Source organism: Eptatretus burgeri, chromosome 15 (assembly GCF_056783735.1).
Source record: "Eptatretus burgeri isolate ZD-2024b chromosome 15, Ebu_testis_v1, whole genome shotgun sequence".
In the NCBI taxonomy this organism is placed as follows: Eukaryota; Metazoa; Chordata; class Myxini; order Myxiniformes; family Myxinidae; genus Eptatretus; species Eptatretus burgeri.
In genome coordinates this window covers 64,908,812-64,935,971 of record NC_140975.1, presented here as the reverse complement: position 1 = coordinate 64,935,971, position 27,160 = coordinate 64,908,812, and the positions used below count along the sequence as shown (strand labels likewise).

Genomic DNA, 27,160 nt, shown 5'->3' with positions numbered 1-27,160 from the left:
TTTGAATACTTCAGATGGAATCGAATAGGCATTCAGATGGCATTAGAGATAATTTACCGCACACCTGATACATAACTGATAACTATGACGTCATCACTAAGAGGACGAGGATCTCAGCTCATTTGAGTTTCTTTTAAAAGGAGGGAGGAGGCACTTTTTATTTGTTGTTTTTTTTTGTTTGTTTTTTTTTAAAATGGCCACCGCCTTTTCGTCCTTGGCAATCAAGTACCTGACACGCCAGTTTTTTACCCTCCCCCACACTCCCCTTCCCAAAAAAAAATTACATGAGTCATGTACCAGAGATGTCAGTTTTCCACCCCCAAATAAATATGACGTGGGTCATATACCTGACACATCACGTACACACTCACTAATCATATTTAAAATACAATCCACAATTCTAAACAAATATTTAATAAATGCATGGCGAAATACAAAAAAGCTACACCCAATGTCCATATTAAAATTATTGGCTATACCATTTTTCTATATAGATCTACATTAAGCATTTAATACACAGATTTACACATGTGGGATATGGACTCGCCAACCCCTCCCTGGTCCAACTCCCCACTAGCAAAATCGGAGAAAACATCATTTAGTGAGCATCGCCCATCAAGAACTGTTCCTGCATACAACGGCTTCAGGACTTTAGTTCCCGTCCGAATTTGCAAACAGATGAAAACCATCTTCAAAAATCAAACTTAAATCATGAAAATAATTTGTCACGTTCGCACAATTTGTCTCCATTCTACATTCGTCGCACAATTTGCTCGTTTTAAAACCAGTCAAATTTTGCATCATTTTAATTGGAAGCGTGCACTGAATTTTACTGCAGCGACTGTGATGGAAGTTACGTACACAGACATGTACACAGATCAGTATTGCTCGCATATCGCGCACGGAAACAGAAAGTGGGAGTGAACAGGAGGCGGCAGGACAGCTCTTGGTGCTGCGGCTCGGTAGAATCTATAAAACTCAATATCGACATTGGAAAAAATGATCGATTCAAAGAATTGTGCAAGAGTTGTGCATGAAGATATGGATTTTTAACGGGTGCAACCCTCTTCAATCTTTGGAATGTCCTTCCTTCCATACATCTGTCAAAAATGAAGAAGAAGAACCTCTCTAACCCACCATGTTTTGTTCGTTTCTACAGGGTGCCCCACAGAAAACCAGGAAATTTGGTACAGTTTATTTAAAACAAAACAAAAGCAAACTTAGATGTAATGTAAAACAAAGATACACTTTATTATATGTTAGTTCATTGATATGGTAAAATACGGCAAAATAAATCTCAAAATCTCAAGTTTCCTGGTTTTCTGTGGGGCACCCTATAGTTTGTTGTTGTTTCGTTTTTATTGTGTTGTTATTCAGTTTTTTGTGTTATTGTTTAGTTTGCATCAGGACAGTAAGGTCACTCTGGCTGTTGGGTAAGTAACCGTCAGTCCCCAATGGGGCTACTTTTAAAGCGGTGCAGCTGCTCCAATACTCATTGACTGAAAAAAAACAACCATGGATAAGTTGGAAATTCCTGCTCAAACCTACAGGGGGGTCTGCATTAGCAGCATGGCTGTGCACACCAACAGTCAATTAACGTGCTGTACTTTAATTTATGACTGCAACGTAAACGGTTTCATAATGCATGATATATCCAGGTCTGCCTTGTTTGTCAGGACAAGTCAGATTAGATCTGTGGCTTAATTACAGGTACCATGTAAACCTGTACTGACCTGTTTCAGGGTCAGATTGTCTGTGACGAAACTGTCTCCTCCACCAGGTTTTCTGGTGAGGAGGGTGTATGGATATGCACACCCAGCAGGATTAAAAACAAAACCCGTCAAAGGGCGGAAGAGCTCCTTCTAAGCCAAGGGCCATCCATATCTAGTGCCCAACTGTATCTACGGACGTCGTCCTGTGGTTGGGTTACTTTTCTTTAAGGAGGTTGGTGGCAGGATTTGCACTCCGACCACTGTAAAACCTGTCACTCCATGAAGCACACTAAAAACGCAAAGAAAACTGAAAACCCACTCTATGGGAGTACCTCCTGTGCAGCTGCCCTTTGTAGGGCAGCTCAGCGGTTGATGGGATTGGGGCAAAGCCTTCGGCACACCACTCTTTTGTGATGGGAGGAAAAAAACGGGGTAACCTTCCCGTTTGGATGGGTAACCACCCGTCAGGGTGGTGCTGATGTATCGTCCACCAGACGGTGGTCTCCTTAGGTTAGCCTGAGGCAGTCCCTTTGGGTGGGTGCCTGGAATGACCTATCCCAAAGAGAGGATGATCACCGGTCTCTGTTATTATCTGCGTTCAAGCGTTTGACAAACGGTATTGCAGCATTCTCTGAGGTTCGGAGACCAGATAGTAGAGAGATCATGGTGGGTGGTTACAACTACTATTGGACTGGTCACTCTGATGGTTACTTTGCCCAAGGAGTTGCTCTATCTGTGTCCGATAAACTGACTCAAATGATAATTGAGGTAACACCAGTCAATGAGCATATGATGAGACTAAGAATTCATCACTCCTTTGGTGTCGTTTCCCTGGTCTCTGGATATGTTCTGACTGAGGCAAGTCTTCTCACCGTGAAGGACACATGCTATGTCATGCTCGAGTCTGTGGTTGATCATTACCCCAGGCAAGATACTCTTCGAGTGTTGGGGGATTTCAATGCATCGACTGGAACTGATAGGGATGGTTATGAGACATGTGTTGGTCCCCGTGGGTCTGGAACTGTGAACCTGAAAAGCAGGAAGTTCCTTGACTTTGCAAGAAGTCATGAATTTAGGGTGGCTGGTTCATGGATTCAGCACCCACAGGCTCATCGCTGGACTTGGTATTCCAACATTGGTGGTGTGGAAAAGGAGATTGACCATGTGCTCGTTGATGGTCGCTGGAGGGTGATCCAGAACTGCAAGGTCTACCGGAGTGCTCAGTTCCTCCATACCGATCACAGGCTTGTTGTCATAACTCTGAAGTTACAGCTTAAGTTCAGGAGAATGGTACCATCTCAGCCTCGGCTGGATGTTGGCAAGCTCAAGCATGAGAGGGTGACTGATGCTTTGGGGAATCCTGAAGAGTTGTGGAGTGCCTTCAAGACCACTTCCTTGATGTAGCCGGTGGATGTCTTGGAACTCACCATAGGGTGAAGAAGAATTTTGTCTCTCATGGGACACTGGATACCATTGACCAAAGTCGCAGGACCAGGCTTAATGGCAAAGCTGAGCTGTTCAGGGAGTTGAGGCATAAAACTGTATGTGCACTGAGGGTGGACAAGGCCTATGCGCGAAGAATCTGTCAGGGGGCAGAGCATCACCTGTGGTCAAGTGATTCTCGTTCTGCTTTCAGGGGAATTCACTAATTGCGTTCTTCCAAGCCCGTCCCTCGGTGTACTGCAGTTAGAGCGGAGGATGGTGGGCTCTTGGCCAAAGAGTCCGAAGTGAAGGCTGGCTGGGCCAGTTATTTTAAGCGGCTGTACCAGGCTCTTCCACCAGCTGTTTTTGTTGGATGTCAGGGGTGTTACTATCCATATTTATGACCCTCAAATCAACTGTGATCCACCCTTGTTTGTGGCAACACAGGCTGTGGTGAACCGGTTGAAATGGGGTAAAGCTCCTGGGATCTGTGGCATCCATGCTGAACTTCTCAAGGCTGGTGGAAATGCTGGACTCTTGTCATTGCATGCAGTCCTGTGCTCTGCCTGGGACACAGGCATCATCCCAACTGACTGGATGATGGGGCCTTGTTGTCTCTCTCTGGAAAGAGAACAGTGATTGCCAGAACCGCAACAACTTCCGAGAAGTGACGCTGCTCTCAGTGCCGGGCAAGGTCTTTGCTCAGATAATTATTGATAGGGTTCGCCACCATCTGCTTGAGCACCAGCGACAAGAGCAGTCAGGCTTCACACCAACTAGGTCAGTGATTGACCATATCCTTGCCATTTGAGTCCTCACCGAATGCAGAGGAGAGTTTCGGCAGGGGCTGCTCGCAGCCTATGTTGATCTCTGTAAAGCGTTCGATTCAGTGAATCGCGATGTCATCTGGAGGATTCTTGGTGTTTCTGGGGTGCCACCAAAAATGATCAATCTGATATCTGAACTGTACTCTGGTACTGAGAGTGCTGAGAGATGTGGTGTTACCATCTCAGACTTATTTCCAGTTTTTACTGGAGTTCGTCAGGGGTGTGTACTGTCCCCCACACTTTTCAGCACATGTATGGACTGGATTCTGGGTCGGATGTCAGAGAGATCAAGCTGCGGTACATCGTTTGGGAATGTCAAGATCTCTGACCTTGATTTCGTAGATGATGCAGTCATCTTTGTGGAGACTCTGGATATCCTTTTGGGGGCCCTCGAGGTGCTGAATGAGGAGTCGGAGCCACTGTGATTATGGGTTTCCTGGGTCAAAACTAAGATCCAGGCTTTCAATGACATATTGGATGCTGCTGTCTTGTCTGTTCCTGTTCGTGGTGGGGATGTTGTGGTCATGGAGAGATTCACTTTCCTTGGCAGTGATATTTATGACTGCTGGCTGTGAGCCAAATGTCAGTGGATGTCTGGGTCGGGCTTGGGGAGTCATGGATTTACTGGCTCATGGGGTGTGGTACTGGTGGTACCTGTGCAGGATGACGAAAGTCTGGGTCTTCAGGTCCTTCATGCTTCTAATCTTGCTCTATGGATGTGAGACTCAGACTCTGGCCAGGGATCTGAGAAGGACACTTAATTCCTTTGGTACCAGGTCTCCTCGTGGAATCCTTGGCTCTTGCTGGTCAGACTTTGTGTCCAACGAGCAGTTGCTGAGAGATGACTCAAATGAGATTTGTTTCCTGCATAGTCCGTGAGCGTCAGCTGTGGCTGTATGGACATGTAATTCGTCTTCCTGACGCTTATCCTGATCACCAAATTCTCTCAGCGAGGGAGCCTCGTGAGTGGAGGCCAATGGGCTGACCATGTGCTTCGTCTTTGCAGCAGGTTTATGGGCATCACAAGGAGATGGGGATTGGCCAGGCATCTGCCTGGGGATGGGTAGACATAGGCCCCTGGAGTACCGGCGGAAAGTGGATGCAGCGACACGCTGCTCCGGCGCCTGCTCCCATACCTGACCTGACCTGATACCGTTCTTTGATTATTTTAGATTTCTCCAAACTTTTACACAAACAATTGAGTTCAATTTATACACACATAAATGTTATTTGACCCATTCTATATTGCTACGGCTGTGGAAATTCGCATTACACCATAAAGGGCCCTCAGGTGAGATATCTTCATAGGTACATGTGTAGTTAGCCCAAACCCATTGTATAGAGGGAAGTTATGTGTGATTCATCCGGGCTGCGACGCTTTGAGTCAGCCATTTTTTCTTTTCTGTCGTTATTTTGAACCAACCACGTCTCAACCACAATCACACAACAACCACCTTAACCACCACGCCAGCCATCGTCACCAACTACAACCACACTCCAACCCGCAGACAACCACAATGCCAACCCTCACCACAGAAGACCCTCCACCACCTTTGCCTTTACCTTCATGAATTCATCCCACATCATCGCTTCCACGGCCATTCCCGCACCACCTGTGAACACTGAACGTCGGGCTGTTTCGGGCCCGTTCGGCGATTGCTGCCGAATGCACCGAGCCGCGAGTGCGAATGGCGGCCTTTCCGAGGGGAAAATTCGGATCAGAAACGCATCACGCCCACTTCTCCTCCGTCCAATTGGCGAGCGCGGGGCGGCTTGGCCCCGCCTCCAAGCGTGTGTATGTGAAGTCCGTATATGCAAATTTTTGGATCAGGAGAGGTTCACGCCCATTTTTGCCCGACCAATGGCTGACCGGGGGGGGGGGTGGCATGGCCCCGCCTCCAATCGCGTTATGATCCTAAAATTTGCATATTGGCTGCTCCTGCCACCTATAAAAAGGCGAGCGCAAGGCGAATTGAAAAGAGTGGGGTTTTGGAGTTGCTTGGAGAGTGTCGTCGAGAGGTTGCTCCTGGGGGACAAGGAGCGTGCGTTGGCGGAGTGGAGTCGAGTGCGCACGGTGGAACTGCGAGCAAGGGAGCTCGGGTCCGAGGCAAGAAGGATGGCGGTCGGCGACGAGGTTGCGGTGTGGGGGATCGCTCATCTCGTCGCGGGACCAAAGCCAGCCAGCCATTCCCCTCCCCCAGGGCATCAACAATTCCCCCTTTCCCCCGTGCTGAGATAGTGCAAAAGGGGGCCCCATTCCCACCCCACCCCAAACGTCGTGCCAAGGATACCCGCCAAGGGGCACAGAGTCGGGGCACAGCGGTGCGGCCACATTTTGCGGCTTGCCCGCCAACGCGTCACGAGGACGCGGGTAAGACCTCCCTGGTCTCGCGGACCTGGCCGCTCCTCCAGGTCACGCGCACATTTGGCCTTCGGGCCTGTCTGCCTCCTTGTCTGTGAGGGTGGCTTCTTTCCTTTGCTTTTGTGTAAATGTGTGTTGGCGCCGTCTGTGAAGTAAAACTGTATAAGTGTTGCCGTGTGTACGCGTGGTTGGTTTTAACTCTTACATTTGCTTTATGTGCATTTTGATTCTGTATGGCTGTATATACGTGCTTTCCATGTGCCGGGAAATAAAATGCTTGCTTGTTGAACTGTGCCCGTTTCGCTTCGTCTTTTCTTTATTGACCCTCCATCTTGCTTCACATAAGGGGTTAGTAGTGGCTGCAACATCCCGGTAATTAATCTGAACCGTCCAGGTCAACAATAACACCGCTCGGTTATCCCGATAGTACGGAATGGGCCGCCCAAACAGCTCGTGTCCGGAGTCGACCTGCGGCGAGGTACGATCGCCCGGTTTACCATCCGCGTGGGTACTTAGGTAGGTCGAATTTGGCGAACAACCCTATCCTACGCGGGTGGCCGATTGGCACGATTGTGGTGAGGTCAAAAGGCCCACCCGTGACTAGCTCCTGGCGTTGGTCCGAGAGGGTCACGAGAGAATTGTCCGTCCGGTGGGCGACGTTCCGCGATTCGAGTTACGTGGCCGTCGGCATGCCGGCGGGCACGAATTCGCAACAATATTATATGCAAGTTTGCACTTCCCTGATGTCAGGATGAGACCCCTTTTCCATCTGTTGTATTTCTCTTTTGTGAGCCCTATTCCATGTATCTGTACTACAAGAGAGATGTTTGTCTGTGTGTTGCCATTTTTCTCAGAGATGGCCAAATGGATCTTCGGCAAACTTTCAGAGATTCATCAGCAAGTGTCGGGGAGTGTTTCAGCCAAAAATATATTGTATATATGAAATTTTTGTTCTGGTTTTTTTTCTAAACAGTATATGTAAAGGAGATGTGTGTGTGTGTGTGTGTGTGTGTGTGTGTGTGCGTGTGTGTGTGTGCGTGTGCGCGTGCGTGCGTGCGTACGTGCGTGCCTGCGTACGTGTGCGTGCATGCGTGCGTGTGTTGCCAATTTTCTCAGAGATGGCAAAATGGATATTCATCAAACCATCATTATTTACTTTTTACAATGTGTATTGTTGCGAATTCGCGCCAGCCAGCATGCGATCGGCCGCTCGACTCGAATGGCGGCCGCCTCGCCCACCGGAACGGACAATTCTGTCGTGACCCTCTCGGAACAACGCCGGGAGCCAGTCACGGGTGGGGGTTTAACCCCACCACGACCATGCCAATTGCCCACCCACGCAGGAGAGAGTTGCTCGCAAAATTCGATCTACCTAAGTACCTGCGCGGATGGTCGACCGGGCGATCGTACCTCACCGCAGGCCGACTCCGGACACGGACCGCTTAAGCGGTCCGTTCCATGCTATCGGGATAACCGAGCGGTGTTATCGTCGGCCTCGACGGTTCCGATTAATTATCGGGCGTATTAAGCTCACTACGAACCCTTTACGTGAAGCAGGATGGAGAGTCAATAAAGAAAAGACGAAGCGAAACGGGAAAACAGTTCACACAATGCACATTTATTACGCGACACACGGAAAGCACACATATACAGCTAAACAGTCAGAATGCACCGATATCAAGAAAACAAAAGAAACAACGATGCAGAGTTACAACCGAATACGTGTACACACGGCAACACTGACACAGTTCTACTTTACAAGACACGTCGCCACAAGATCCATACAAAAACAACCCCGAAAAGTAATGTTGACTTCCCTTTGGGCCGTCGAGTCCCTCTCCTACGTCCTTCGACGTGGTCGCGCCTGGCCGCGACTCCGTGCCCTGGCGTGGTAGACGAGTCTTCTCCGGCGTGCCTCGCGCCGGCACGTGCTGGCCGCTCGACGCCACGGACGGAGTTTCCAGCGCTATCCCAGCGCGAATAGAAGCGGGGGGGGGGGGGAAACGTTGCTGCTTGAGGTCGCGGTGTGGGGAATGGAAGACACTCCGTCCTGCCAGCGGGGTCTCGGGACCGCCCCACAAAAGACCAGGCCAGCGGCCACCACGAAGAGATGAGGAAGAGCGAGCCGGAAGACAGGAAGAGGACGAAGAGAGCCAGAGCACCAACCAACAGCGCTCCGCCCGTGCCTGACTTTAATATCCCGGGGCTCCGCCCTTCACTCCGCCCCCGTGTTCGGCCCCGCCTCCCTTCGAGCTTCTTGGAGAAGCTTCTCGAAGGGGGCGTGCCCTCACGCTTTCCCTCCACCCCGCTCCTTCCGGGGCCGAGGAAGTCAGTTTTTTTGGCTTGGTGCCAGAGCATTATTCCCCCAAAAAGAGGCCTCCACCTTTTCTCACCTTTGACCTGCATCGCTCTTCCGCCACTCCAAAGCGCGGGGAAGTCAGACGGGAAAAATGCACCATCGTTGTGCCTTCTTCTTTCCCTCCTTGCGTTCTCGACGGTTTCCAACGCGGAAACCGTCGTAGTTTGAAAATTGGAGGATGGCATTCATCACCGGGGTAGTGGCGAAGATCGTGGTGGTTGTTGTGAGGGTGGGGGTTGAGACGTGGTTGGTTCAAAATAAAGATAGAAGAGAAAAACGCCTAACTCAAAGCGTCGCAGCCCGAATGAATCACATAAATTCCCTCTAAACAACGGGTTTGGGGCTAACTACACATGTACTTAAGAGATATCTCACCTACAGGACCTGAATGGTGGTTTGCAAATTTCCACAGCCGTAACACTACCCCCTCCCCTTTTTACAGACTCGTCCCGAGTCGTCAAATTTTCGTGTGCCATCATGTGTAGTTCTCCCTTAGTATGTTTTACCTTCGGATCCCTAAGTGCGACATTCATGGTATTCGTGTCCCCAAAATAAATAACCTGAGGGCTGAGTAACTAACTAAACAAACCCACTCACTCAGACGACTTAAATAAAATTGCCGGCGCGAGAGAGACATGCCGGGGGCGCACTCATATTTACAGTACATCTTAACTTACAAATTTTACACTAAAACATGGCCCAGGATCAATGGACTCTGCAGGGAGCAAAACAAACGTCAAAAGAAAACCGGTGCACGGGCCGCCACTGTAGGCCCGTGTTGTAGCTGCCAACAGGACAGTTCTTGCAGCTTGCAAACTGTTGCTTGATGATCCTGGCGCACATGGCAATGAACAAGGGGGGGGGGGGGGCAAAGCAAAATTGAACAGGGCTGGTGAACATGGGCAGTGGGCATGGCATGGTAAAGGTGAGCAGGCAAACACAGCCTGCAGAACAAGGCCGCTGCAGGCAAACACAGCCGGCAGACAAACTGGCCGGCACAGGCCTTGCAGTAAAAACAACAGCTGCCGATGAAGTTGGCCGGCACAGGCCTTGGAGTAACACAGCCAGCAGATGAAGCTGGTCAGCCTTTTGCCTTGAGATGGAGGTTGGTGGAGGGAGTGCGGTGGTGCTGGCCACTCAGAAGGCGGGCTCGGACCTATCTACCCGTCTCCCTCCCACCTATCGCCTTTGCCTGTCACTGTACATATCCACTCCCTTAATTTGTAAAACCCAATTTAGCCCCAGTTAATTAATTGTTTTTTTCCTTTTTATTTCTAAACCTCCCACTATATAATAATTCGTCCCCTAACCCCCTTTATCTTCCTTGTTCGGCTAACCTATCTCGTCACCTAGCCTACTCCCAACCCCTACGTTCCCTTCCCGGAGGGGAACAAGGGAGAGCTAGCGTCCTGTGTCGAGGCCCAACGAAGCCTCAGGATGGCCTCCCCAGACTTCAGCGATCTTTAACCCAAAGTGGGTCCAGCGGCCCACAACGAGAGCGAAGGGATGGATGGTGCGGAGGGGTACACTTCCTAATCTACCCTAACCATTAACTCTTAAGCTACCCCGGGGCTTTCAACAAGCTCCTCGCGCTTAAAGTATTGGTTCCAACAACCCAGATTCCCGTCGCCTGTGTTGGTGTCCTCACAATTTCGGGCGTCGCCCCCCCCAATTTTCTCTCCGTGCCCTCACACGGTCTCATGGCTGGGACGCGTGGCTCCCCCTTGGCAGGCACGACCCTCTGCCGATTCTCCGACGATTGCACCCCCGGGCACTACACTGCCTCCGAGCCTACCAGCTCCCTAAACACCGGGGAGTGCCCCCCATGGCAACTCCCCTGAAACGCTCACGTGGCAGGCTGGCGCCCCGGCCCCCTTTCCGACGGTCACCCGTGCCCACAACACTGCCCACACAGCTAATGGCGCCCCGGGCCCCCGCACCATGCGGGCGCACCCGTGCCCACTACGCTATCCCGGCCCCCCATGGGCCCTTAGCCTACTACGGCCGACTAGCCTGGTGCTCGGGGTACCCACTCAGCGATACTCACCTTTCGCAGCCACGCTCCCAGCCCGTCAACAGGGCTCCTGCACCCCTCCAAATGGGTATCGAGCCTGCACTCCCACCAACAGCAAAACGACTTCCATTTTGTCAATTTAACTAACCCAGCTAACTCACTTTACACTGACCCCGGGGTCCCTTGGACGGGAGTCACTCCTCCCCCCAATCACTCATCGCACCATGTGTTCCACATTCGCTTCATACACACAGACCCGCTGGCCTCACTCACTCAACATGTACTCACCTCACTACTCTTCAACACACACCGCTGAACTCTGCCATCCTTCTAACTACCTCCCCTAACTGACTCGTGCTCCCACGTCATCCCTTAAACTAGTAGCATGCTCCTTTTAACCTACGTAGCTAAACTACGTCCCTTCTACACATCCAAAGTCTGTCTCTGTCTCCAAATCCTTATTTCCATTCATAAATCTCAACTACAATCCCTCTAACTAATCCATTCCACGGGCCTCATGAGGACTTACCCCTGCCCCATGAAGCCGGTCTAGCTAAACTAACCCATCCCCCTAACTAGTGTCATCCTGTGCCCTGGCCAGGGGGTCTTCCACCCCTTGCCCGGGAATTCTGTTCACCCGAAAGCGAGGCTTGCTTTTTTTTTTTCCACATGCGCAGCACCAGTGCGGAAACTCACAACCTGCGCACCAGCGTGGCAATTCACAGCCGCGCACCTGTGGCGTGACGTCATGGCAGCTGTTCGCGTCCCTCGTCCCTCTTGGACGGTACCATCCGGCAGGGATTCACCCTGCTGCCGGATTCCAACCATACACGCAGCCATGGCGTCACCCGGCGCATAAAAAAACACAAGCCCCACGTCTCGAGGGGTTCCCCATGTGAACACATGTGCTCTGCCCGTTGGAGCTTCACACACACGCTCGCGTGGAGAACCCGTCCAGTCCAAATCTGTTATCCTGCCTAACCTTTGTCCGTCTGTGGGATCGGCAACATCCACCGCTGGCGTTTCCGGACCGGGCTTCACTCCCGCAAGCGAGCACGTGGCGGCCTCGTGCGTTGCACAGCACTGACCGCGCGCTGGCCTCTGGGTGAACCTGGCACGGTCCCCACAATAGCTACAGCTGCTACTCGGCCTTTGTCTCTCAATTGTCGTTGTCGTCGCCATTCAAACCACGCGCACCTGCGTGTTACGACGCTCAGCCTGCATTCCATTAAACTCACATTCACACCGGGAGACGCGGCTGCATGCTCACGCATGCCAACCGACATCTCCCTTGCACACAGCGACCTTACACACACGGTCTCTCTCACACTCGGCCGTTCACTCACGCACCGTGCCTTACTCACACACCGTGCCTCACTCACACACGCATGGGGCACTCACCCGCGGTGTTTCACTCACACACGGCGCGCTGGGAAGCACGCACTCCGGCACACTTGCCTCCACGCCACTGACACACGGGGTCGCTTCCACATACGGGGGCGCACTCACCCCTTGCACCACACACACCGGGACAACCACACTGGGGATTTGTGCCACCACAAGGGGTTCCGGGGCCTCTATACCCCCCAAGCTCTCCGTGCACCTGTCCACAGCACCCGTCCCCTCAACTCCGCAAAGCACAAACGAACCCACCTGGTCGTGACTCGCTTCAAGGGAGCATAGCGGCTCCCTCCGTTCCCGAAGGAGGCTATCCAACTGCTCGCACCGGGTCCCTACACGTTCGGCGAGCTCACCCCCATTATCCTCCACTACCTCTGTGTGTGTGTTCGTCACTAACCCCATCCAATTCACTCTCTATCTCCCATGTCTTAGCCAACTCAGTCACCTCTTCCCTTGTTATCTCCCTTGTCTCAACTATTATTTCTTTTCTCCTTTCCGTCGTCACCTCGTGTCTCGTCTCACACGTTTTTGTCTCCCCACTTAGTTTTTCCCTCTCGGTCACCGTCACTTCTTCCGTCACCTCCACGCTTCTCGCCCAACACATCCCCCGAATTATTTTTTTTGTTCCCGCCTTCACCGCGGGCCTGACAGCCGTTGCACTCACCCCGAGCTCGTTCATTCCCACACGTGGCATCGCCATTACGAGCTCCACTGCTATTGCCTTCATGCCCGCCTGCAGGCTTCGGCCCATGTTCTGCGTTTCACCCCGCATTTCTCTCATTTCTTCTTTAAAATTCGCCTTCATTTCGTTCATTTGTTGCGTATTCGTATCCATTTTGTTGTTTATATTCGCATTCATTTGTTGCGCATCCGTATTCATCTTAGCCAGCATGGCGAATAGCTGGGCCATGTCGGGTGCGCTTGGGTGAGCCGTTTGGGCAGGGATCGGGGAAGGGTTTTGGTGGAGAGGGGGAGGGAGGTGTCATACACCGCCGCCGCACCTATTTCGGGCTCTGGGTTCAGTTGGGGGAGTTCGTGTTCCTGCACAACCAACATTTCCTGCCCGGGGTCTCCATCCTGGACCATGGATTCTAACAATTCTACATCCATTCCTACTACCCCCGGCTCCCGCTCGCCTTGAGACTCCATCTTATTTCTCGTAAGGAGTTAATTTGGCCTGCTCGTAATTTGGAGGGAATCGGGGGTCGCTCCTCTCACCCCTGGACCAATTCCCCGTGAATTTAGCTTGGAGGCGGGAGGGATTTGAATCCCACTCCCGGACAGCAGTGTTGCGAATTTGCACCAGCCGGCGTGCGATCGGCCGCTCGACTCGAATGGCGGCTGCCTCGCCCACTGGAACCGACAATTCTTTTGTGACCCTCTCGGAACAATGCCGGGAGACAGTCACGGGTGGGGGTTTAACTCCACCACGACCGTGCCAATTGCCCACTCGCGCAGGATAGGGTTGCTCGCCAAATTCGATCAACCTAAGTACCTGCGCGGATGGTCGACCGGGTGATCGTACCTCGCCGCAGGCCCACTCCGGACACGAACCGCTTAAGCGGTCCGTTACGTGCAATCGGGGTAACCGAGTGGTGTTATCGTCAGTCTCGCCGGTTCCGATTAATTATCGGGCGTAGTAAGCCCACTACGAACCCTTTATGTGAAGCAGGATGGAGAGTCAATAAAGAAAAGACGAAGCGAAACGGGAAAACAGTTCACACAATGCACATTTATTACGTGACACACAGAAAGCACACATATACAGCCAAACAGTCAGAATGCACCTTTATCAAGAAAACAAAAGAAACAACGATGCAGTTACAACCGAATACGCGTACACACGGCAACACTTACACAGTTCTACTTTACAAGACACGGCGCCACAAGATCCATGCAAAAACAACCCCGAAAAGAAATGGTGACTTCCCTTTGGGCCGTCGAGTCCCTCTGCTACGTCCGTCAACGTGGTCGTGCCTGGCCGCGACTCCGTGCCCTGGCGTGGTAGGCAAGTCCTCTCCCGCGTGCCTCGCGCCGGCACGTGTTGGCCGCTCGACGCCACGGATGGAGTTTCCGGCGCTATCCCAGCGCGGATAGAAGGGGGGGGGGAACGTTGTTGCTCGAGGTCGCGGTGTGGGGAATGGAAGACGCTCCATCCCGCCAGCGGGGTCTCGGGACCGCCCCACAAAAGACCAGGCCAGCGGCCACCACGAAGAGAAGAGGACGAGCGAGCCGGAAGACAGGAAGAGGACGAAGAGAGCCAGAGCACCAACCAACAGCGCTCCGCCCGTGTCCGACTTTAATAGCCCAGGGCTCCGCCCTTCACTCTGCCCCATGTTTGGCCCCGCCTCCCTTCGAGCTTCTTGGAGAAGCTTCTCGAAGGGGGCGTGCCCTCACGCTTTCCCTCCACCCCGCTCCTTCCGGGGGCCGAGGGAGTCAGTTTTTTGGCTTGGAGCCAGAGCATTATTCCCCCAAAAAGAGGCCCCCACCTTTTCTCACCTTTGACCTTTATCGCTCTTCCGCCACTCCAAAGCGCGGGGAAGTCAGACGGGAAAAATCCATGCGCCATCGTTGTGCCTTCTTCTTTCCCTCCTTGCGTTCTCGACGGTTTCCAACACAGAAACCGTCGTAGTGTGAAAATTGGAGGATGGCGTTCGTCAGCGGGGGTAGTGGTGAAGATGGTGGTGGTTGTTGTCAGGGTGGGGGTTGAGACGTGGTTGGTTCAAAAACAACGGGTTTGGGGCTAACTACACATGTACTTAAGAGATATCTCACCTACGGGACCTGAATGGTGGTTTGCGAATTTCCACAGCCGTAACAGTATATATGCATCAGGAAGAAGATAACACTGGTTTACAAAAAAAAAATTCTGAGGCATGCATGTGAATAGGTGTTTCTGACTAATTTTGATATGCCGAATTCAAATTTCTAAACAGTTTTGCTCTATCACCTCTAGTTTTTTGCTTTCACATATCCCATTTTTTTATTATAATGCATATATTTATAATATAATGTGTTTATTTCATGTATTTAAATGGCATATTACAGAACGAAACAAAACATAGACACAGAACACGGACAGAACTAAATATTACTATAACTTGGATATAAGCATATATACACATATGTCCTACAGACAGTCAGAAGTGAGTTTTTTTGGAGGATCTGGTGTACCTTGTCTTCGGAATGTCGCGCAGGAGCATCCAGCAGAAGTCCCCCCATCATGCTGGGGTTGCACTTGCCTTGGTAGTTGCTCTCCATCTTAGTAATATCTTGGTGGAACCTTTCCCCATGTTCGTCACTTACTGCTCCGAGGTTCGGGGGGAAGAAGTTTAGGTGGGAGTGTAGAATGAATCTTGAGAGACATTTGGCACCCCATATCCTGATAAGCCTGCAACAACTTCTCAACACGCATTTGGTAATCTCGTGCCCGTGTGTTACCAAGGAAGCCATGGCAGACTGACTTAAATGCTTCCCATGCTCTCAGTTCCTTCAAGGTGAGCTTCTCCTCGAATACCTCATCCTTCAGCACCTCCCTGATCTGAGGTCTGATGAAGATGCCCTCCTTGAGCTTAGCAGAACTGAGACCTGGGAACAGAGTGCACAGGTGTTGAAAGGCAGCGCCATTCTTGTCCATGGCCTTCACGAAATTCTTCATGCGGCCAAGCTTGATATGAAGAGGGGGAAGAAGCACCTTGTTCATGTCCACCAGAGGATTTTCTTGGACACTGTGTTCCCCAGGCACGAAAGTGCTCCTAGACCCCCAGTCCTTCTGCGTGTAGAACTTGGACACAGCCCGACTGTCCCAGAGACAAAGAACTGTTCGTGAAGCCCGCCTACATACCCATAAGGAGCCTAATGACCTTGAGGTCCGCACAGAGGCTCCACTGGTGCTTCTGGTACTTGACAGCTTCCAGAAGGAGCTCCATATTGTCATATGACTCCTTCAAATGAACTGAGTGGCCAATGGGAATAAATACCCCAGCATTCCCATGAAATGATTCTTCTATAGGATAACCCAGCTACTTTATATAAAAGTATCATCCTACTAGATAATTGTAGAGCAGCACTAACCACCCTCTCTCACCTCCAGTAAGCTACTGGCGTTCCTAGCCACACAATGCACATGTTTGACCTACGGAGTTTTTTGGATGACGCAAATAGCGTCATCGGCTTGCCAAGGTTTTAATTTGAGTTCAGCATCCCTAAATTAGTCTAAAACACCTACTTATGCAGTGTATTACTGAAATATTTAGATATTTTTGGGTCTAGGGCTATATGTATACATGTACGTACATGTTTTCATGTATCTCAAAAACTAGGGGTGATGAGTGAAAATGGATTTTTCAATTCCATGGGATTTCCACATATCTCGCGGTATTGTGAGTTGGACAGGTGAACATGATGGGCCATGACTATTTTGATCGTGGTTTGACGGAGTTGTTTTGATTGCAGTTTCTGTGAAGTCCTTGATAGTATGATAGGGGAGGGAAAAGTGTTAACTATTCTGCTGTTTTGATGTGGGAATGCCCATTTGCTTTTATGAGTGTGGGAGTGTGAGGGGGAGAGGGCAGAGTTGGGGTTGGAGTGGGGAGGGGGAGAGCAGAGATGGGACAGTGTTTTTAGGGAGAGGTTGAGGCTTTGGAGAGGGGGTGAGGACTTTCTGTGTGGGTGAGGGAGGTTGAGTTGTGGTAGAGTGGGAAGAGGGTTTGAAGGTTTGGAATGAGGAGGAATTGACACCTTAGGGTTGAGAGGGTGAGGGTGAGGACTTGGTGGGGGGGGGGGAATATGGGACAAAGGTGTGAGGGGAGGTTGAAGCTTTTCAGGGGGTGAGGACTTTCTATGGGAGGAGGGTGTTGATGAGTTGTGGTGGGGTGAGGAAGGTACAGAGGGGGTTTGAAGACTTGGAGTGGGGAGGGGATTGATGCCTTAAAGGGTTGGGAGTAGGAGGGTGAGGACTTGGAGTTTGGGGAAGAAATATGGGACAAAATTGGGAGGGGAAGGTGAGGAGTTCCTGTGGGCAGTGGGGGTGGCAGTTTGAGGAGTTGTGGTGGGCGGCAGTAAGGAGGGCGTTTGTAGGCTTGGAGTGGAGAGGGGATTGACATCTTAGGGTTGGGAGGGGGAGGATCAGGACTTGTGGTTGAAGGGGGAGGGGAGCAAATATGGGACATAGTTGGGGAAATCCAAAGAGCTTCTTAATCTGAGCCTCAAATGTCAAACTGCACATATTGTGTATCCTAAAGCACTGCAATAATACACTGAGGTCATGAAGATGTCTAAAATTACTATGATTTGACATATGTGATGGATTCTTCTTTCGATGTAATTACTTTTCAATTATGTTTGCCCTCATTTCAAATTTGTTAATGTTCATTTTCACCTGGGCATTGCTGGGTACTCCAGCTAGTTTAAAACAAAAATAAATATTCGCACTCCCACCTACTGAAGGTAGTTCATTCATGCGTCTGCATACTGTGAGTCAATCCTGAGTTTGGCCTGCAGGTGTGCACCATTCTCTCAGGGCTGCGGTTATGCTACTGATGCAGTGCCCCTTGTAGGTTAGGGTAGGAATCTTTGGCATTGACCCTACTTTACTGACTCTTCATTGAAAGATACCGTATGATCCTTAGCATATACCACCAAATACAAGCAGATGTGTCCCCAGCTCAATGTCTATCCAAGGGAGGGCATACTGTTTGATGTAGTCCTGCATGTGGAGCACCAATTTGATGGTTTATAGTCAGGCTGAGAATCAACCCAGATGAGACTGTTTCATAGGAAAGTTTGCTACCTCTGCACCATGATGCTGGAGCAGTGAAGGTAATGGTAGTTAAACAGTAGCCCTGAGAAGAAATTTAGCCAAAGTCCGTGTACAGACTGGTCTACTCCTTTTGTAAGATACAATGTGATATTTTCTCCTCTCAACCAAAATCTGATGGGATAGCTTGCTTCTCATCATAAATCAAAGTAGAACATCTTCAGAGATGCACTGCCATGTGCTGACAATTCACCAAGATGACAGTTTTGCATTAACCTCAAACTCCATCAGGAATTTAACCGATAAAATTGTTCATTTGATTGCTCCATGTGAAAGTGTTGCATGAGGCTTTTTTTTTGAAATCCTATTCCTATGTATATTTGAGTACCCAGCGTAAAGGTTTGTTCCAAAGAGAATTAACACAGAAGAGAAATAGATCAGCACTCGATAAGAGCACATACTTATGCCAGGTAGAACAGTTTACGTTTTCTATTCCACTAAAAGGCCACATCTGGATCCGGACCTGAACCAAAATCGAATCGGTTTGTTCTTGTCACCTACCCAACTTATCCACCAAGTTCTGTCATAACTCGTCCACAATGATTTGAAGTATTATGCTATATATCGTTTTTGACCCCACCTCTCAATGGTGAAGAATGACTTCAGAGATTAAAAAATTCTCAGATCCGGATTTCGATCTTTCCCAAAATTTAATCATGTCATCCTCATTACACACCCAACCTGGCCACCATGTTTCATCCGAATCCATCCATAACTTCTGAAGATATACTGTTCAGAGACAAACAGACAGATAGAGAGACAGGGGTGTAAACATAACCCCCATCCACCTTCGGTGGTGGAGATAATCAGCTTTGGGTCACACATTCAATCAACAATATCACAAAGGGTAGACACTCGAACATCAGAATAGATTGTCCACAGACATAATCTTTGTTTTGAAACACCATGAACTGTTTTGCTGTGTCAACTAGAAGGGCACTCGGTAGAGCGCATACCTCTGCCACATAATGCCTGACCCATGAGAACATATCGGGAGCAAAACATTTTTGAAATAGCATGCAATACAGCACCTGTTTTTGGCCCCACCTCTCAATGGTGAAGAATCACTTAAAAAATTATCAGATCCGGATCTGGATTTGGATCTTCACCAAAATTGAATCGATTCTTCCTTGTCACACACCAAACATGACCACCAAGATTCATCCGAATCTGTCCACAACTTTTTGAGATATTGTGAAATATATCATTTTTGGCCCTGTCTCTCAATGGTGAAGAATCACTTAGCAAAATCAAAAATTATAGTAGCCGGATTCGGAACCGGATCTTCACCAAAATCAAACCAGTTCATCCTTGTCGCACACCAAACCTGACCCCAAAATTTCATCCGGATCCGTTCACAACTTTTTGAGATATCCTGCACACAGACAAACAAGAAGACGACATCATGCAGAGCATGACACTTGCAAAATCCATAAAACAAATTTGACTTCAAAAATAATTGGTGGTTGAATTCAGTGATCTGAAATATAAATCCTCTTTAAAATTCCAAGTCAATCGGATGAAAAATGACAATTTTAGAAATTCGGCCGATGTTGACCTCAAAAATCATTGGTGGTTTAATTCAGTGACCTGATATGCAAATTCTCTTCAAATTTCAAGTCAATCAGATGAAAATTGTGGATTTTAGAAATCTCATCTAAGTTGTTGACCTTTGGCCAATGTTGACCTTTTGACCTCAAAAACAATAGGCTTCTTGCTTATGACAAACTCTACCATGTGATGAAGTTTCATGAAGATCTGTTTAAAATTGTGACCTGTAGGCGACAAACAGACAGAATAACAAAATCAACTAACCAATGTACTTGAAAAAGCTTCGATTCCGCAAGTAACAAATGGACAAACAGACAGAAAGGGGTGAAAACATTACCTCCTTTACCTTCGGTGGCAGAGGTAATGATGCACTCCAGTGGAAATACATTTTGGTGCGACACAGGCAGGGCGTTTTAACACAAAATGTGCCATCCCTCAGATGGACATTAAGCCGGGTGTCATGTCTGCCTGCAATAGTTGAAGGATGGTAAAGATCCAACAGTTTTTCACAAGCCTAGTGTTGGCTTAACAGTTAAGGTGGCTCCCTTCAGATCTTAGGGTCTTGAATTCAAGCTCCGGGCATGCCGTTAAATAACACCAAGTGGGTTAATTCAGCCTGTCATCCTTCCGAGTGTACCAGCTTACTGGAAACAGGAGGCACTGCATCAGCGGCACAGCCACGCCAGCAGCGATGATGCAACCAGCAGCCACAGGCTGTATACGAAATGTGTCTTTTCTTAAGAACTAGCAAATACCACCCATCTCTTGACTGATGGGAATACTAAGAGAGGGGTTGGGGGGGGGGAGATAAAGAGGGAGGAGACTGAGAGCGGTGGGGGAGGGGGGAAAGTGAGGAGGAGCGAGGAGGGACGAAGAGCGATGAGGGTGGGGAAGTGAGGAAGGAGGTGTGGGGGAAGGGAAGGCAGCATAAGTGGAGGGGAAGGGAAGGCAGTGTTCCAGGGCATTACCGGGGTGAAACTGCTTTCAGTCGTCGATTGCGAAAGCGAACTTGTGACTGTTGCAGACTTTAGTTTCTTTGAATCCACATTCTCAACCATCACTAATAGCTACTCTCTCTGATGTTTGGTTTTCAAATGTTTTAGCATATTGGACGTATTACAGTGATGAGCAATGTCTATTGAACAAAATGAGCATTCATCTTTCGGACCGTCTTCTTTAACCTTCCCAAAATAGTTCTAAACTGCACTTCTGGACTTTTTGAATGACATTTTGTCAAAACTTTATCAGTCGATGTATTGCCTATCCTTCCATCAGCAAAGCAATCAACATGCTTTTCTGGCCAACTCTAAATTATTTGCTATTCATTTCAGAGGAACATGCCCTTGCGGCATGTTTAGTTTGCAAGTGGTTTGCTTTTGCTGCTATATTGCAAATGGGATGCCCCAGAGATGTGTTCCTTTTCCATTGATACATTACCAAGCCATGTGGAACCAGTACATGCCCAACAAGGACGAAAACAATTTTTCCCGAAGAAACAGTTCCTTCTATGAAGTAGGAATTACTCAGAATGACGTCGATTTTGGTTCACTGCTCGATTCCTTTTGATTCCGTGGCTGGAATCGAGTCCTTTGTAATTGATTCCACTGACCAATATTTAGCACTCAAGCAAGCACACCTACGAAACGGTTGAAAATGAACAGCTGTCTTGGTCATATTAAACACTGTCCGGAGATGACCAGAGATGTCCTGAGTATAAAACAATGTACGATTGGGAAAATAAATATATTTTTTTAGCAGTGCTAACTACTACTAAGTTCAATTCCGCAGTTTAAATTTTGAAATTCGGTTCAGGTTAGGAGCTTCTAAAGCTTATCACATTTCAGCTGTAATGCTTCAACATCGAGAGAATTGTATTGGGATAGAGTGGGATGGGTTTCAGAGAAGGTAAGCATAAGCTGAGGGGAAGGTAAGGCAGACGTGCAGTCGAGCATTAATTACGGTTCATACTGTGTCATCAAAATGATTCTGCGTAGTGAAGATGGAAACAAAACAATGTCCGAAATACATTTTCTACCGGTCATACTATAACCACCACCCAGACACATCCGGAATCGAACACCGTGCAGAGGCAAACGCCGCCCGGACACGTCCATACACAAACACTGCCCAGACACATCTGGAGACAACCACCGTACACCATCCAGACACGTCCGGAGATGACCACAATCCAGAGTATATCAAATAATGTGCAAACACAACTTTCTGGACGTTTATCAGCTTTACAGCTGAAATGTGATAAGGTCGAGAATCTCTTCCCCTGAGCTGAATTTCAAAATTTAAAATGCGGAATTGACCTGAGCAGCAGTTCTGACTGCTAAAAAAAAAAGTGTTCATTTGTCCAATTCACACATTATTTGACTCTCTGGACGGTGATTAATATGACCATGCTGGCTTGACACGCATGCTTATTGTCCTTTCTCTTTATTACATTTTGCTTTTTCTTTTCACCATGATCGCTTTTCCATTATTTCAATTCCTCCCAATTATACCCTCTGTTTAATGTCTTAAAATAAAAATAAATAAATGAATAAAACCTTTTTCCCTTCTCACCTTACACCTCTCATAACCATGTGACTTCCTCCACCTCATCTTGCTCTTCCTCCTCCTCCATTTTGCCAAACCACATTTCCATTCCAACTTCGATCATGAAGGTATTCACCATATACCTTCATGATATTTTCTTCAACCTTTCTCCTTTACTCTAACCCTCTCTTAATTCACCTTAAAACAATAAAAATAAATAAAACGGTACTTTAAAATGTTTCAACTTCCTCTTTCTTCCATGTGGATTTCTCCATTCTATCATAATACACTGCTTTTCTTCCTCTTCAACATGTTGAGTTCAAGTTCAATTCAATCTTTCTTTCCTTCTGCATCTAAAAAAAATTCCAATTCTTACAGCCCCACCTTTCTCCATTTTCTTAACTCGCCATTATCCCATCCTCAATCATTTTTTAAACATATCTCAAGAAACTCAATTTGCAATGCATGCTTGTATTCCATCAATCGTTCTTTTTGTCCAACTTCTGTGCCAATTCACCCAACCTCCTTACATTGAACTCTTCCTAATTCATCCCCTGTTATACCCCCTCCTCCCTACCCCTCCCATCTTGCACCTCTTCCTACCTCCTCTCTTAGCACCTCTCCACTGTCCTCTGCTGTACTAACAGCTCCTCCTCTGGTGTCCCAAACTATGGGGTGTTCAAACATCTGTGAGCTCCATTCCAACCTTACATATATCTCACTCTCTCAATAAGTACATTCCTCAACATCTCTCTCATGCTCTTTCTTTCCTCTCATCACACCTCTTCCTCTTCACATCCCCTCAAATCTTGTTCCTCCCCAAATTCCCCATCTTTACCATACCATTACCCAGTCTCATCCTTCCCCTCTCCCCACCCTCTCCCTTGTTCCCAATGACCGTGCCTTCTCTCATCATCTCCCCTCCTTCTCAAAGCTTCCTTCCAACTCCTCCGTCTCAAATCAGTCACCTGTTCCCTCCTCAAAGCAAACTTCATCTCTTCCCCCTCCAAGCTTCCCCTCACCTTTCTCAAAAGTTACCCCCACACCTTTCTCCCTCAATTCTCTGCCCCCCCCAATCACCATTACCTCTCAAATCTCCTCCTCTCACTCCACCTTCTCAAACCTGCCACCTCTCACATCCACAATGCAGCCTCCTCCCCCCCCACCGTCCTCTTCCAACTCATTCTTCCACTTCCTCCAATCTTCAACTTTCCTCTGTTTTCTCTCTTATTACTCTGCTCGTTGCCTCATCCCATCACCACCTAGCATTTTGTCCTCCTCCTCATCATCTTGCCTTCTCCCCTTGCTCTTCTGCAATCTCCGATGCACTGTCAACAGCTCTCCCTAACTCATACCTATACACTGCCAACATCTCTCCCTACTTCCCCCTCTCCTCCCTCATCTTATCCTCCCCCTCCCCTCCCAAATACTGTACCCAAAGCCTCCTCCCCCCCCCCTCTTCCAAAACCGTGTGGACCTTAAACATCCGGGGCCTTGGCTCTAAACCTGAGATATCTTCATACAGGTTGCCACTGACAAATCAGACATAATTTGCTTAACAGAAACGTTCCTCCTTCAAGATGCCTCTGAAGGAAGGCAAAATAAATTATATGATCATAATGAGAAAAGTGAAGAAAAGTTCTGAAGTAAAGTAAAGTCCTTTCAGTTCTGAAGTAAAGAATTGCCACATCACAGCAGGAAAGACGAGAGGTACGCATGCTCACTCTGTGTAGTCTGGATTTGAATCCCAACGCAGCTCAAAACTGTCCTCCCGGTGTTTCACAGGCTGGGTGATTCATCACTGTGCGTGTTGTCTTTCGGATGGACAATAAACTGAGTGTCATATCTGCCGGAATCCCTTGCCTGTCTCCCTCCTAACCCTACCCCCTCTCTCCCACCCCTATCCCTCTTTCTGACCCCTTTCTCCCACCCGTATCCCTCTTTCTGACCCCTCTCTCCCACCCCTGTCCCTCTTTCTGACCCCTCTCTCCCACCCCTGTCCCTCTTTCTGACCCCTCTCTCCCACCCCTGTCCCTCTTTCTGAATTCTCTCTCCCACCCCTGTCCCTCTTTCTGACCCCTCTCTCCCACCCTGTCCCTCTTTCTGACCCCTCTCTCCCACTCCTGTCTCTCTTTCTGACCCTCTCTCTCTCTCTTTCTCTCTCTCTTTCTCTCTCTCTTTCTCTCTCTCTTTCTCTCTCTCTCTTTCTCTCTCTCTTTCTCTCTCTCTTTCTCTCTCTCTTTTTCTCTCTCTTTTCTCTCTCTTTTTCTCTCTCTTTTTCTCTCTCTTTTTCTCTCTCTTTTTCTCTCTCTCTTTTCTCTCTCTTTTTCTCTCTCTTTTTCTCTCTCTTTTTCTCTCTCTTTTCTCTCTCTTTTTCTCTCTCTTTTTCTCTCTCCTTTTCTCTCTCTTTTTCTCTTTCTCTCTCTCTTTCTCTCTCTCTTTCTCTCTCTCTTTCTCTCTCTCTTTCTCTCTCTCTTTCTCTCTCTCTCTCTTTTTCTCTTTCTCTCTCTCTTTCTCTCTCTCTTTCTCTCTCTCTTTCTCTCTCTTTCTCTCTCTTTCTCTCTCTCTTTCTTTCTCTCTCTCTCTCTCTCTCTCTCTCTCTCTCTCTCTCTCTCTCTCTCTCTCTCTCTCTCTCTCTCTCTCTCTCTCTCTTCTCTCTCTCTCTTTCTCTCTCTCTTTCTCTCTCTCTCTTTCTCTCTCTCTCTTTCTCTCTCTCTTTCTCTCTCTCTTTCTCTCTCTCTTTCCCTCTCTCTTTCTCTCTCTCTTTCTCTCTCTCTTTCTCTCTCTCTTTCTCTCTCTCTTTCTCTCTCTCTTTCTCTCTCTCTTTTTCTCTCTCTTTCTCTCTCTTCTCTCTTTTCTCTCTCTTCTCTCTTTTCTCTCTCTCTTTTCTCTCTCTCTTTTTCTCTCTCTCTCTTTTTCTCTCTCTCTTTTCTCTCTCTTTTTCTCTCTCTCTTTCTCTCTCTCTTTTTCTCTCTCTTTCTCTCTCTCTTTTTCTCTCTCTTTCTCTCTCTCTTTCTCTCTCTCTTTCTCTCTCTCTTTCTCTCTCTCTTTTTCTCTCTCTTTCTCTCTCTCTTTCTCTCTCTCTTTTTCTCTCTTTTTCTCTCTCTTTTTCTCTCTCTTTCTCTCTTTTATCCAATCTCATCTTCAGTTATCATCTCCTTCCTCCCACCCATGGTACATTGAAGCTTGTGGTGAGGCAGTTGCCCTGAAACAACTTGTGTTCACCTCTTGGATGGCAAATCCAACTGAAGACAATCACAGTTCCTTCCACAAAGCTCAGAACAAGTGTGTGTCTATCCTCATGAGAGTCAGCAAACAACATCTTTCTCATCTCAAGACTGAACTCTCAAACCTGTCTCCCTCCTCCTCCTCTTGGTGGCGTCTGGTTACGTCTGTCTCTGGTGTATGTTCCTCCTCCATCTCCTCCCTGTGAAAAGGCTTCAAAATCTTTTGTCCCAAACCCATCGCTTTCTGTAGCCATCTTCCCCAGTCACATCCAGCTGCTCCTGGATGCTGTCCTTTTTTCACGACAAGGAGGAGAGTTTGCTGTCAAACCTCAATTCTGACACTGCAACTAGTCCAGACGGTATAGGCCCACATGTCCAAAAAACCTACTCTGCTGCTCTTGCACACCCTCTCTCTGTTCTATTCATCCTTTCATTTGCTCAAGTTCTGGGTCCTGTGCTTTTTATAATTTTCATCCATGATTTTTGACTCTTTGGAAAATCCTCTTTGTCTTTTTTCTGATGACTCCACCCTCTCCCGTATCATATCTGATCCCTCAGATTGGCAGGCAGCAGCCTCTTCACTCTCTGCTTGAAAAGACCATGTGGAATGCTCCCCCCCCACCCCCAACTACTTTCTCAACAATTTTCTTGAAGAAGTTCTGTCTCAAGCTTTTGGGTCTCACTATCTACCATGACCTTTCCTGGAAAAGCCACATTTCTAAGCTGGCCTCCAAAAACAGTCACTGATTGGGCATCCTCCATCGTGCAGAGTCCCTCCTTGACACACCTCAGGGATTTACCACATTCAAAGCTTTCATACACAGCTTAATGGAGTACTGCACTCCCCTCTGGGCTGGTGATCCTGCCTCACACCTTGCTCGGTTTCAAGATGTAGAAACCAAGGCTTTTCGGATCATTGCTATCTCCTGTGATGAAGTCGAGTCTTTGGGTCTTTCAATCTCTCACGGCATGCAGGTCAGTGGTCTTTCTATCTTCCTCCGAGTCCTCTCTGCCCTTGCACCCCCTGTTCTGTTTGTACTCTGCCACCCTAATATATCCGCAAGGCGCTCAAGGTCTGCCAGTAACCCCCTTCTGATGCAAATATCAAGGTCAAGAATTATGCTTACCTTCACTCTTTCATTCTTCTTTTTTCCCACCTCTGGAACAAACTCCTGCGCACCTTCAATCCCATTCTACCCTCCAGGTCTATAAAATAGCTGTTCACTACCATTTGATATCTTCCCCCATCCAAAACCATAATCTTTTATGCCCCCGTTGATCCACCCCAAGCCCACCTCCTTCAAATTCCCTGTTTTGCTTTGTAAAAGTCCCTGAAGTGTCAATATCGTTTAACCCGTGTACCCTGCCCCGTCCCTCTCACTTACACAGATCTCCTGATGTCCCTGTTCTCTACTGTTGTGCTTCCCTCCCACACCCCCTCTTATCTCCTGCTCCCTTCATAATATGCTCTGCATATTAGCTCTTTCATGAGCCTCGCTAAAATACCTGTATACAAAAAAATAGTAAATTGGAGCATTAAAGCAGTCGTCGTAGGCTGTGAAAATATTGCGTGCTGCCATATGCAATATGGGTTTAGTGTGTTTTTAACTTCTGTTTTCCTGTTATGTGCTATTTAACACAGGGCATTGAATTTCCTACTTTGGACATTGGTGATATCAGAATTAATATCAACAGCATCGGACAGCACCATTGGCTGACTTAGTGTCTTATTTGTTAAAGTATATCCGAGCTTGAAGTGTCAGTTTAACGTTGTGGTAAAGGGGATTCTTTTGCTCTTGTTTCCATTTTCTTTTTATTCATGTTATCGACATTACACTTTCACTCCCAAACATTGTGTCTCAAAATTTACAGCCCAAGCCTACCCGGGGAAAAATGCGCATCCACTCTCTGGAGAATGTGGAT

At 48.3% G+C, this 27,160-nt stretch overlaps 1 protein-coding gene across 5 annotated transcripts in view; it reads left to right on the top strand.

Annotated features, from left to right (window-relative positions):
* LOC147012353 (spectrin beta chain, non-erythrocytic 1-like) overlaps window positions 1–27,160 on the top strand; it is a 330,873-nt gene that overhangs the window by 173,997 nt on the left and 129,716 nt on the right. For all 5 annotated transcript variants that reach the window (XM_085856438.1, XM_085856436.1, XM_085856437.1 and 2 more), the window contains one exon: window positions 27,110–27,160. This exon is cut by the window's right edge and continues 123 nt beyond it. In XM_085856438.1, coding sequence (XP_085712564.1) covers window positions 27,110–27,160 — 51 coding nt within the window. The remainder of the gene's footprint in view (window positions 1–27,109) is intronic.